Raw genomic sequence first — 12253 nt, 5'->3', positions numbered from 1 at the left:
GCCCAGGGAGCAAGCACCACTTCCCCGGACCTGTCTCCAGGTGACCGTGGCGAGCGGTCTCCGCCGGAGCGGGCCACCAGAGTGAACTTGAGCGACCGTGGCGAGCGGTCTCCACCGGAGCGGGCCACCGGAGTGGACTTTGAGCGACCGTGGCGAGCGGTCTCCGCCGGAGCGGGCCACCAGAGTGGACTTTGAGCAACCGTGGCGAGTGGTCTCCACCGAAGCGGGCCACCGGAGTGGACTTTGAGCGACCGTGGCGAGCGGTCTCCGCCAGAGCGGGCCACCGGAGTGGACTTTGAGCAACCGTGGTGAGCGGTCTGCGCCGGAGCGGGCCACCGGAGTGGACTTTGAGAGACCGTGGCGAGCGGTCTCCGCCGGAGCGGGCAACCGGAGTGGACTTTGAGCGACCGTGGCGAGCGGTCTCCGCCGGAGCGGGCAACCGGAGTGGACTTTGAGCGACCGTGGCGAGCGGTCTCCATCGGAGCGGGCCACCGGAGTGGACTTTGAGCTGTCGCCATCGATCCACCGAGATACGTTACCGAACCTCGTGGTGGGGCATAGGAAACCACGCCTTATACTAGAAAGGGGTCCAGACCACTAGGTACGGCAGCCTCAGATACTAGGGTACCTGTAACAGGGCGGTGAAGTGCGTAAGCTTAGGGTATGCTACCAGGCTAAGCGGCTACACAGAACTTCTCCACCCCAGGATACAAGCACCACTACCCCGGAGCAGGTCCCTAGAAGTTGGACTGTCTTCCACCTAGAAGGGGTGTCCCGACCTGACCACAAGCCAGCAACTCAATTTGGATCGTTAGCGAAAAGAGAAAAGACTCCGCACTGGAGAAGGAAAAACATGTAAGCCGAACGGACGAGTGCAATTAAGTTAATGTAAAGATAAGACTGAGAAAGCAAATCTCCTTTATTACTTGATTCGTGGTGTATATCAGAGGTCGGGATTACGAGGGCGGACCTCTACCACTCTGGACCACTCGCTGGTGTCACCTGTTTGTGCGATGAAGCCAGAGGTCGGGTTTACAAGTGCGGACATTTACCACTCTGGACCACACGTAGGCACCACATCATTACGAAGGAGAAACACGCTCAATCCTATCTAGGGGTAACCTTCAGCCATCGTCCCGTAAGGGATGCACGTTTCTGGCCAGAGTGGAACTGCCACCTTGGGGGCTCTTCTCAGTCGTTGGGGGCGAAAGCGCCCTGGACGTGCCTGTACAGCATCATCTAGCATCACCTCGGGAGCTTGCAGGGCCCTTCCCAGCACAAGAACTGTCCCATGCTCAGATAGCATAGGAACAAATTCTTTGGCTTTGAATGGGAGTGGCCCTGCCGTTGCCAGCGGCCGACGGAAGCCAGCCCGATGGCCGCTCTCGATGTGCTGAAGCTGGCTTGCCGCCCAGTCGCAGCGGAAGGACGGGTGCTCGTTTGGACGAGCACGGAGCGTGGAGAAGGGCGGTCGTTTGCCGGCTCCATCTTGGTGCCCGCACAGGGCCCCCGCGCCTTGTGGCGGAGGTCGACGCCAGTCTACAGCAGCTCCAAGGGAGGCTTGAGCCAGGCGGGGGAAAAGGCGACAGACATCCTTCCCGAGCCACAGCCGTCGGCTCCAGGTTCCATTTTGAGAGGAATCCTTGAGCCGACGTCGTGCCGCTGCAGGGGACCCCCGGTGGTTGCTTGAGAGAAAACCTTGAGCCGACGCTAAGGTGTCGCAGGGTGATGCACAGCAGGCATCGCCCCTGCGCGCCACCGTGTCGGCTCTGAGGTGTCGCAGTGGCGACGCACAGCAGGTGCCGCTGCCGTGCGCCACCGCACCAAGGACACTGCTGCCTCGGTGCCAGGGCATGCGGCATAGGTGACGTCGTGCCACACTTCATTTTCTTGTCGGCGTTGCAGAGGATGAGCTCAACCTCAGAAGCCGGGAGGTGAGCGAAGATCTAGCCAACGCTTGCGCGCTCCCCACGGACAGCGCCAAATGTCGTAGCTCTAGGAGGAGGGCCACAGCCGGGTGGCGTAGTGCACCCGCCTAATCCCTGAAGGTGGTTTCTCGGGGAAGTGAAAGCGATACCTCAGATCTACTCATCAAGCAAGCACACAAGAACACTCGAGGATTTAGAGTGGTTTGGGCCGCCGGAGCATAATACCCTACGTCCACTGAGAGTTGTATAGCACTTGTGTTTTTGGATGAGTCTATCCTCTGCCTCCCAAGTCCCCTTCTTTGGACTTGAGCCCTTCTCTAACGGGCGTCTCCCTTTTATAGCGCAAGGGAGACGCGTACACAGGCGTTGGACCCCGACAGGTGGGCCCAACGAGGATGTACAGTACACCACGAAAAAGACATTAATGGAGCTACAGTGGTTGAGAATCTTTTGCTGGATACGCTTCATCGCCCTGTAGACTCTCTGACCGAGGGGGGTATTCACATGTCCCATCGGCGAGGCGCCCGTTGAGGCGGTGTAGGTTGCGGCGTATACTGTTGGGTCTACCGCGTACGCGTTATGATACTCCATCGCCGAGCTGTCGTGTCTAACTGGCATTGCAGACTGACGCGCGTGGTATGGGTGGCGCCAGCGGCTACACTGTGCGCCTTGGTAACGCGCGATCAACAATACAGCCTGGCAAAAGTCACCGTGGGCTCTGCTGTGGCAGAGCGCACTTAACGCCTCCCGCATTGAATGCGGTAGGTGGGCGAGTCTTCCCGAGGAAGCTTCGCGGCCGCGCGCGTGCCTGCGCCTGCGGACACGTGGCGGCTCCGGACCCCCCCCAGGTGGGGTGTCCGTTCCCTCCCTGCCGAGGGGTCCGGATAGTATATGGGGGTCCGGGACCCCGTGGGAGGTCCGGGCCCCCCGACTGTTTTGGCTGAGCGCTCCCTTCTCCGGGACACGTGGCGTCATCGGACCCTTCCCTAGTAAGGGATGGGTCCAGGGCCGCTGACCGGGTGAGAAGGGCCTCGGACCGCGAGGGCCCGGCTGCTCCGCGCCTGTTGTGGGCTTTTGGGGGTACCCACAGCCGGGTGGCGGAACGCACCCGCCTATTCCCTGAGGGAAAGTACTCGGGAAAGTGCTGCGCGATTAGGCCAATCTAGCTTGGGGGCAAGAACACAAGAACACTCGGGTTTAGAGTGGTTCGGGCCGCCGGAGCGTAATACCCTACGTCCACTGTGAGGTGTATTGCTCTTGGTATGAATGAGTCTATCCTCTACCCCGCCCGGCCTTGAATCCCCCTTCCTCTAGCGAGCGTATCCCTTTTATAGACCAAGGGGACGCGTACACAGGCGTTAGACCCCGACATATGGGTCTAACGTGGATGTATAGTATACTGCGCAGAAAGCTTCAATGGAGCTACCGCGGTTGAAAATCTCTTCTCGGATACGCTTCGTCGCCCTCTAGACCCTCCGACCGAGGGGAGTTTGTATTTGTCCCATCGGCAAGGCGCCCGTTGGGGCAATGTATCTTACTGCATAGTCTGTCGAGGCTACCGTGTAGGCGTCATAATGGGCGAAGCCGAGCCGTCGAGTCCAACTGGCATAGTAGACTGACATACGCGGCGTGGGCGGCGCCAGCGACTGCACTGCGCGCCTTGGTAACACGCGACCAACAGTGCTACCTGGCGAAAGCCGCCTCGGGCTCTGCTGTGGCAGAGCGCACTTCCGCCTACCGCATTGAATGCGGTAGGTAATTGAGTCTTCCAGTGGAAGCCACACGGCCCCGCGCGCGTGCCCGCGCCTGCGGAGACGTGGCGGCTCGGGACCAGCCCCAGGCGGGGTGTCGGTTCCACCCCGCTGAGGGGTCCGGATAGTATATGGGGGTCCGGGACCCGGCGGGGGTCTGGTACTCCCTGGGAGGTCCAGGGCCCCCAGCTGTTTTGGCTGAGGACTACCTCCTCCGGGACGCGTGGCGTCACCGGACCCTTCCCAAGCGGGGAGCGGGTCCGGGGCCGTTTGCCGGGAGAGTAGGGTTCCGGACCACAGGGGTCCGGCTGCTCGGCAGTCAGGGCGTAGTTAAGGATAACTACGAGACTCTTGCCTAGACACAGCAAGATGGGTACCCTAGTCCTGGGGTACCGACAGTGGCCCCCGGGCCCACCTCGGGAGAGGTACGGACCCGCGGGTGGGGCCACCATCATTATGTGTTTCCACACAACTTGGCCGTGTCGGTGTGCTCATGTCAAGAGCGGGTGCTCCGGACCCCTTGGAGGCCGGAACACATGTTGCCAGGTTCAGGTACTAGAGCGCTTTCTGCAGGGTGGCGAAGGTGTAGGCTTAGGGTACGGAACCAACCTAAGCAGTTGCCCGGACCTTGAACCGCCCAGGGAGCGTGCACCACTTCCCTGTACCTGGCTCCAGGCGACCGTGGCGAGCGGTCTCCGCCGGAGCGGGCCACCGGAGTGGACTTGAGTCGACCGTGGCGAGCGGTCTTCGCCGGAGCGGGCCACCGAAGTGGACTTGAGTCGACCATGGCGAGCGGTCTCCGCCATAGCGGGCCACCGGAGTGGACTTGAGTCGACCGTGGCGAGCGGTCTCCGCCGGAGCGGGCCACCGGAGTGGACTTGAGTCGACTGTGGCGAGCGGTCTCCGCCGGAGCGGGCCACCGGAGTGGACTTGAGTCGACCGTGGCGAGCGGTCTCCGCCGGAGCGGGCCACCGGAGTGGACTTGAGTTGTTGCTGACGATCCCATGAATTGCGCCACCGGACCTTGCAGCAAGGTGTAGGAAACCAGGCCTTATACCAAAAAGGAGCCTGGGACCTCAAGGGACAGCAGTCTCGGATACTAGGGGACTCGTAACAGGGTAGTGAAGTACATAGGCTTAGGGTACATTACCAGGCTAAGCTACGCGAAGCTTCTCTACCCCAGGATACGGGCACCACTTCTCCTGAGCAGGTCCCTAGGGGTCCGAACTGTCTTCCAGCTAGAAGGGGTGTCCCCACCTGACCACAAGCCAGCAACTCAACTTGGATCGTTAGTAACTAAAGAAAAGACTCCGTTTGGGAGAAAGACACAGTTAAACCAGAACGGATAAGTGTAACCAAGGTAAAGTTCAGATAAAACTGAGAAATCAATTCTCCTTTATTGTGGTTATCGTGGTGTACATCAGAGGTCGGGATTACGAGGCCGGGCCTTTACCGCTCTGGACCACTTGCTGGCGTTGCCTGTTTGTGCGATGAAGTCAGAGATCGGGTTTACAAGGGCGGACCTTTACCGCTCTGAACCACACGTAGGCACCATTCTATTACAAGGATGTACTCTCTTAGTCCTATCTAGGGGTAACCCTCGGTCGCCTTCTATAAGGCATGCACATTCCCAGCCAGAGTGGAATTGCCACATTTAAGTTCTCCACAGTTGTCGGAGGCGAAGGCATCCTGGACGTGCCTGAACTGCATCATCCAGCATCACCTCGGGAGCTCGGGGGGCCCCTCCCTGCCTAAGAACTGTCATATGCCTAGGTAGCATGGAGACAAATTCTTTGGCTTTGAATGGGAGTGGCCCAGCCGCCGCCGTCTGCCGCCGGAAGCCAGCCCGATGATCGCTCATCACGAGCTAGGTGCTCATTTGGATGAGCGCGGAGCGTGGAGAAGGGCGGTCGTTCGTCGGCTCGACCTTGGTGCTGGCGTTAGGCCCCCGCTGTACTATATGGGGGGTCCGGGACCCGGCGGGGGTCCGGTACTCCCTGGGAGGTCCGGGGCCCCCAGCTGTTTTGGCTGAGGACTACCTCCTCCGGGACGCGTGGCGTCACCGGACCCTTCCCAAGCGGGGAGCGGGTCCGGGGCAGTTTGCCGGGAGAGTAGGGCTCCGAACCATAGGGGTCCGGCTGCTCGGCCGTCAGGGCGTAGTTAAGGATAACTACGAGACTCTTGCCTAGACACAGCAAGAGGGGAACCCCAGTCCTGGGGTACCGACAGCGCCTTAGGGCGTAGTTACGGATAACTAAGCGAGTCTTAACACAGCAAGAGGGGGTACCTAGTCCAGAAGTACCGACAACTACACCTCATCAGAAGGGTGGAAATGTGACACAATCAAATGATAGCAATAGCATGGATAGTTAGGAAGCTAGAGTAGTCGCTTACGCCATCGCGCAACGATGTACTGCACCGCTACCACATTGGGCACTGGCGCCGGCCCGTCGTTGACCAGGACACTCCGATCCGCCGTGCCCGGCCACACATGCTCGCTCCCGAACCTGCTTATCGATCAGCTCCGGCGGGTCACCGAGGGCAAACGACGCGCTTTCAATAGCCGTAATTTTTCCAACTTCACTTTTACGTTCAATTTGCTCTTATCTTGCATTATACATTACTTGTTGGAGATAAAGTTGATCTTCTCTTGATTTTAAAATATTCGTTGGGGGCAGATAATAATGCTCGGGTGTAACTGACATGCTGCGTGGATTTGAATAATTTGTTATAATTTATGTAGTATGTCTTGGCTGTTGTGGTCGAACCGGAACGAAGTGTTCTGCTGGGCTTGGTTTACTCATGGCAGAGTTACGCCGCGTAGCAGCATGTGGTAGCTAGCCCTGGCCGGAAGCCGTAGTTGACCAAGGGGTTGCATCGAGGGGCGAAGCTGCCCTCTGCCATTGGGGTCGCGACGAAATCTGTCAAATCAAAAAGATAGTGTTCAGCACTGTTCACACATGTATATGATCTCAGTGTTTAATGGAGCCGATTCCGACGGTTTCGTGTTCTGGCTGGAGCCCCTGAATTGGCTAGGCTTGACGAGTAGGTGGAGTGGCAGTGCATGCCATGTAGTGACCGTATAGAATTTTGCCTGTGTACTAGTACGTAGCTTCAAGATCTTGGAGCATGTTCATTTTTGGTTTCAGACAAGAGAAATAACTCGTGCTTTGAGACTTACTCATACTCGGCAGTAGGACCGTGCATTATTACACGCCACATACTTTGAAACTAAAAACATTTCTACCTTCCCAGATTGTTTGTTTCAGGCAACACATTTGAGATTCAACGTAATGCTAGATATTACTCCCTCCAATTTTACATAAAGAAAACAAAAAAAAACATTATTCCAGGCTCCTAGCTTCGACGATCCTAATTCCTAAACCCTACGTACATCGTGCGCGGCGGATCGTCAATGGAGTCGGGGAGCACGGAGGGGAGGGAGCGCGGAGAGACGGCGGGGGAGAAGCAGCAGCAGCAGCAGGAGGAGGAGGAGGAGGACCCGACGCGGCTGCTGCCCGACGACGTGCTCGCCGGCATCCTCCGCCGCCTCCCGCCCCGCAGCCTCGCCGCGTCGCGGTGCGTGCGCCGGGCGTGGCGCGACCTCGTCGACGCCGAGGCCCCGCTGCTCCCGCACCTCCTCCCGCACTCGGTGGGCGGCGTCTTCATCCGCTACAACGGCCTCCCCTCCTGGGAATTCCTCGCCCGCCCCGCCGCTGCGGCGGCGGCGGCCCCACCGGTCTCCGGCAGGCTGGGCGGCTACCTCCGCTACGGCGGCTACGACGTCCTGGACCACTGCAACTTCCTCCTCCTGCTCTACGACTGCGTCGCCAACCCCGCCACGCGCAGGTGGGCGCCCTTGCCCATCCGCCCGCCGCCGCCCATGGGGACCGAGCACTTCACCCAGGACGACTACCTCGCCTTCGATCCCACCGAATCCCTCCACTATCAGGTGCTCGCCATACCTCGCATTCTCCACAAGAGCATGTACCTTTTCCACTTCGGATTCGGATTTACTAGGGACGAATTGTTGGACCCGGCACTTGAGAGATCGGAATGGCCACCGTCTGCTTTGATCCTGTCCGTCTTCTCGTCGAGGACGGGGAGGTGGGAGGAGAGATCTTTTCTTCGAGATGGGGAAGCTGCTGGGAGACTGTTGCCGATATGCGATCCTGGGATTATAATCTTGTGGAGGACAAAAGGTGCCGCGCGGTATACTGTCACTCTGGCAGGGAAATCTTTATGTGCACTGCGAAGCAGATTTTGTTATGAGGTATATATCCTTCTTTGGTCATCTTAGTTAATTTACCGGGTACATTTCAGTTGCATGTTGCTTTATACTTCCTCCGTTTCAAATTGAAGTTGTTTGACTTTTTTATCCTATTTTTACCACTCGGCTTATTAAAAAATTCATGCAAATATTGCTAAATTTAAGTTATTCTTGAAAATCATGTATTAATAAAGTAACCCACAACAAAAAAAAATAATATTTTGCACAATTTTTTTAATAAAACAAGTGGTCAAACTTGTAATAAAAAATCAAATGACCTATAATTTGAAACAGAGGGAGTACTAGTATTTTTGAATGGTTTCATACTTTGCAGGATATCCTTGTCAACGAGTAACTATCAAGTGATCAAACCCCCGGCAGATACACAAGTCTACCTGCACAACGGACTTTATCTAGGGAAGTCTGAGAAGGGAGTGTACTGTGCATTGGTCGATCATTTGGACGGTTCATGCCGGCTTCGAGTTTGGATTCTCAGTGAATCGTGTCACCAGGTAGAGTGGGTGTTGTTTTCGCAAAAAAAAAAAGGTAGAGTGGGTGTTGAGCCATCAAGTCGACCTCAAGTCTGTGCTAGCACGTCTAAAATACGATGACCAACAGAGTGATGGACCCTGGATCTTTCAGGATATCAACTATTATGGCAATGACGAGGAATTCCGCAATGACGATGGGGAAATAGAGCCTGCGGAATTTGAATGGGACTCTGATAACGATACTGTTCTTCAGCCAGCGGAATTTGAATGGGACTCTGATAACGATAATGTTGTTCACGATGGAGCGTATCCTATCGACGAGTACAATGAGTACATCGATTTTCTTGGGTTTCATCCATACAAGGAGGTTGTTTTTCTTTCTGAATCGTTGAGTAGAGGATTGGCCTACCATTTAAATAGCTCAAAGGCTCAAGACTTGGGATATCTGTACCCAACAAATTATGAAGAAACTGCTCTTGCCAACCATCAGCTGATAATAGACTCGTTTCCATACACACCATGCTTACTTGACATGTATGGGGGAGTTCCCTGAAACAACTGATGGGCAAGGTTTCTGAAGAAGCTTCGTGTAATGTTCGAAAGTGTGTTGGCAGTCAAAATTGACAATAACCGTGGCCGACCTGGTCAGACCGGTCTGGACCTTTATAATCCGAGTAGTGTTAGGGTTTGTGATTTAGAGTCACATTGTAACTCGATTTGGAAGAGGTACGTTCTCTCCAGTCTATAAATATAAAGGCTACGGCTGATTAAGGATTTTTTAACCACAATCGAATCAATACAATCTCTTTTACTCTTTTCTCAAACCCTAGTTTTTCCAACCCTTTTGATGTTCTTTGTTCGTCTTTACGGCGTTTAAGGGCGTCTTGGGTGGCCTGCCGAACTTAAGGCAACCCTAGTTCTTCGAGCTCCGACGGAGTCCCTCCCGAACTTGAGGTTTTAGGTTTCGCGGGTTTTCTGTGTCCAACTAGTCTGACCGGTTGGCGTGACCGATCTGACCTATCGCCGTTTGGAGCCTGCTGGTGACAATCGTTTGTGATCCACGCGTTCTAGCGCATTGTTATGTTGACCAGATTATCTTCGAAATGCAGAGTGTTTTTGTTGTTGCCAGTGCTGCTGGACTTTAACCACTGTGTATCTCTTATGATTTGGCATGTGTGGGCATGTTAAGGGCGTTTTAGATTTCAGAAAAAGTGCATCTCTTATGAGAATGGACTAGAGAAGGCGTGTGCTGCTGCGTTGCTGGCCTGCTTGCTGCCGCTGCTGAAAGTGCCCAGTCGTCGTCATCTCGTCACTCGCACACGGAACTGCTGCTGCCCTTGGGCGAGGGCGCTCCTATTAATCTTGTGGAAGATAGATAAATTATATATTTTTAAAGCTTATTTGATCTAATTATTTTGTGTAAAATTCTACAATTATGTTCAACATTTTGATATAATTAATTCAATATTTTATTGAATTAGTTTAATATTTGACAATAAAAATATTGAAATTGTACAAATGAAATATTGAAATTAGAAGCATTAAATGTTGAAATGTTAAATTCTAAATGTTGAAAAGTTACCAGACAAACTTCTATTCCGGCGAGCGGCGGCGCGCGATGCAAGCGATGGCGCGGCTGCGCAGCAGCGCGGGCGGCGTGCTGCTATGAAGGTAGCGGCAGGCAACAGCAAGCCACGGAAGACAGCATGCAGCAGGCGGCGGCCACACGCAGCAGGCAAACAGCAGGCGGCGGCAGGCGGCGGCCACACGCGGCAGGAAGCAGCAGGCCGCGGCAGCCGGCAGGTAGCAGCAGACGGCGGCCGCGCGCGGCAGGCTGCAGCAGGCAGCGGCAGGTGGCTGCCGCGCGGCAGGCGGCGCGCAGGTAGCGCGGCGCACGGCGAGGGCGGCCGGCTGTGATGGCGGCGGGGGAGGAAAGCTTGAGGAGAGTGGGTGTAAGATGGATTAAGGACTGTAGTTTGCCCGAATTTTAAATATTGAAAGATGGGAAAGAAAAAATTTTATGAAAGATGAATAGGATTGATGCGCTCCTTCGGCCCAAACGATCCCTCCCGGGCCCAATAGTATGTTTTCTAAAAGGAATTAGTATTTAATAAATATTTTTATCCATTTCAATCGATGAGCTATGCAAAATATATCACATCGTAGGCAAAGTAAATAAAATACTAGCAAGTAACTAGACCATAAAAATTAATTAGGGAAACTCTAATTTCCGTGCGTGGGCGGCGTCCATGCGGACTCGATCGAACCTCTAATCCAACTACAACTTCTTTCCAACGTAGCTATCGATTAATCAATCGGTAAAATCCTCGCCCACAGCCAGGGCCATGGCCATGGATCAGGCAACGGACCTGCCGGCGCTGCTGCCCGACGGCGTGCTCGCCGACGTCCTCGGCCGCCTCGCGCAGCGGGACCTCGCCGTGTCCCGGAGCGTCTGCAGGGCGTGGCGCGCCGCCGTCGACGACCACGCCATGCTGCGCGCGGAGCTCCTCCCGCTCTCGCTCGCCGGCCTCCTCATCAATTACAACGGGAGCTACTACACCATCACGGAGTTCTTCGCCCGCCCCTCGAGGAAGAAGAAGAAGAAGGGCCCCCGCGTCTCCGGCGGCGAGCGCGATTTCCTGGCCGATGGCGAGATCGGCTCGTGGTCGCTCGTCTTGGACCACTGCAACGGCCTCCTGCTGATCGACGACGACTCCGAGTACGGCAGCGACGGCCGCCCTGTGCTGCACGCGCTTAACCCTGCCACGCGCCGCCGCGACCGGGTGCCGCCATGCCCGCCGCTGCGCATCGAGATGATGGCCAACATCTTCCAAGAAGAGTACCTCGCCTACGATCCTGCGGTCTCGCCGCACTACCAGGTCTTTTCATTCCCTTACTTTGTGTCTCCGGCCTACAGCAGTTCCGGTTCCGGCGATGAAGTAGATTATTCAGCCATAGAGCAGTCGGAGTGGCCACCGGCAAAGTTCACGCTGCAGGTGTTCTCATCAGCAACCGGGCGATGGGAGGAGAGATCATTTGTTCCACAAGGAGAGGCTGCCGGAACTGTTGCTGACATGAGACGGTACTGCTGCGACAGACGCAATGCTGTCTACCGACGAGGACAACTCTATGTGCATTGCCAAAATTTTGTTATGAGGTAACCACTACCTCTCTAATGCTCGAGTGAATACTAACTTCGTCGTCAGTCTCTAATCTCTGTAAATGAATACCGACTCTCTTCCTTCCTAATCGCATCATAAGTTTTGAACTTTTCTCGTATACATGAGAATATTTTCATTTCCTATATATGGTTTTATTTCTATCCATTAAATGACAATATAATTTTACAGAATATCCTTGTCAAATGACAAGTACCGTGTAATCAAATCACCGGCAGGAAATGCAGAATTGTATTTGGGGAAGTCAGAAAAGGGGATCTATTGTGCATCATTTCAAGGACGATGCAGCAGACTTCAAGTCTGGATTCTCAATGAATCATGTGCTTCGATGGAGTGGGTGCTGAAACATGACCGGGACCTTCTTCAGCTGTTAATGAAGAATAAGCTCGAGGAACCGCGTCTAAATTATTATAACCCAAGTCATAATCAAAAAGTGCGTGGACCCTGGATACTTCAGGATACTAACTACAATTATAACAAGGGTGTAAAGACGATGAAGGCACTTGTAAGGAAGAAATTTGAGTGGAGCTCAGACGCATCGGATGATGATGAGACGTCTGAATGTGGCGTGGATCCTGATGGTAGAAGCTTCTACTGCGGATATTTTGATATCCTTGGATTTCATCCGTATAAG

The 12253-nt window shown here is 54.8% G+C and overlaps 1 protein-coding gene and 1 pseudogene across 1 annotated transcript; both read left to right on the top strand.

Annotated features, from left to right (window-relative positions):
• Window positions 1-7094: 7094 nt before the first annotated feature.
• LOC120647718 lies at window positions 7095-9049 on the top strand (annotated as a pseudogene).
• Window positions 9050-10785: 1736 nt separating this feature from the next.
• On the top strand, window positions 10786-11601 carry LOC120647717. The gene has a single exon (XM_039924575.1). The coding sequence runs from the start codon at window positions 10786-10788 to the stop codon at window positions 11599-11601; it is 816 nt and encodes a 271-aa protein (XP_039780509.1).
• Window positions 11602-12253: the final 652 nt, after the last annotated feature.

This window comes from Panicum virgatum, chromosome 9K (genome assembly GCF_016808335.1).
Source record: "Panicum virgatum strain AP13 chromosome 9K, P.virgatum_v5, whole genome shotgun sequence".
Classification (NCBI taxonomy): Eukaryota; Viridiplantae; Streptophyta; class Magnoliopsida; order Poales; family Poaceae; genus Panicum; species Panicum virgatum.
The sequence above is the reverse complement of the archived record's forward strand: the minus strand, read 5'-3'. Positions and strand labels throughout refer to the sequence as shown.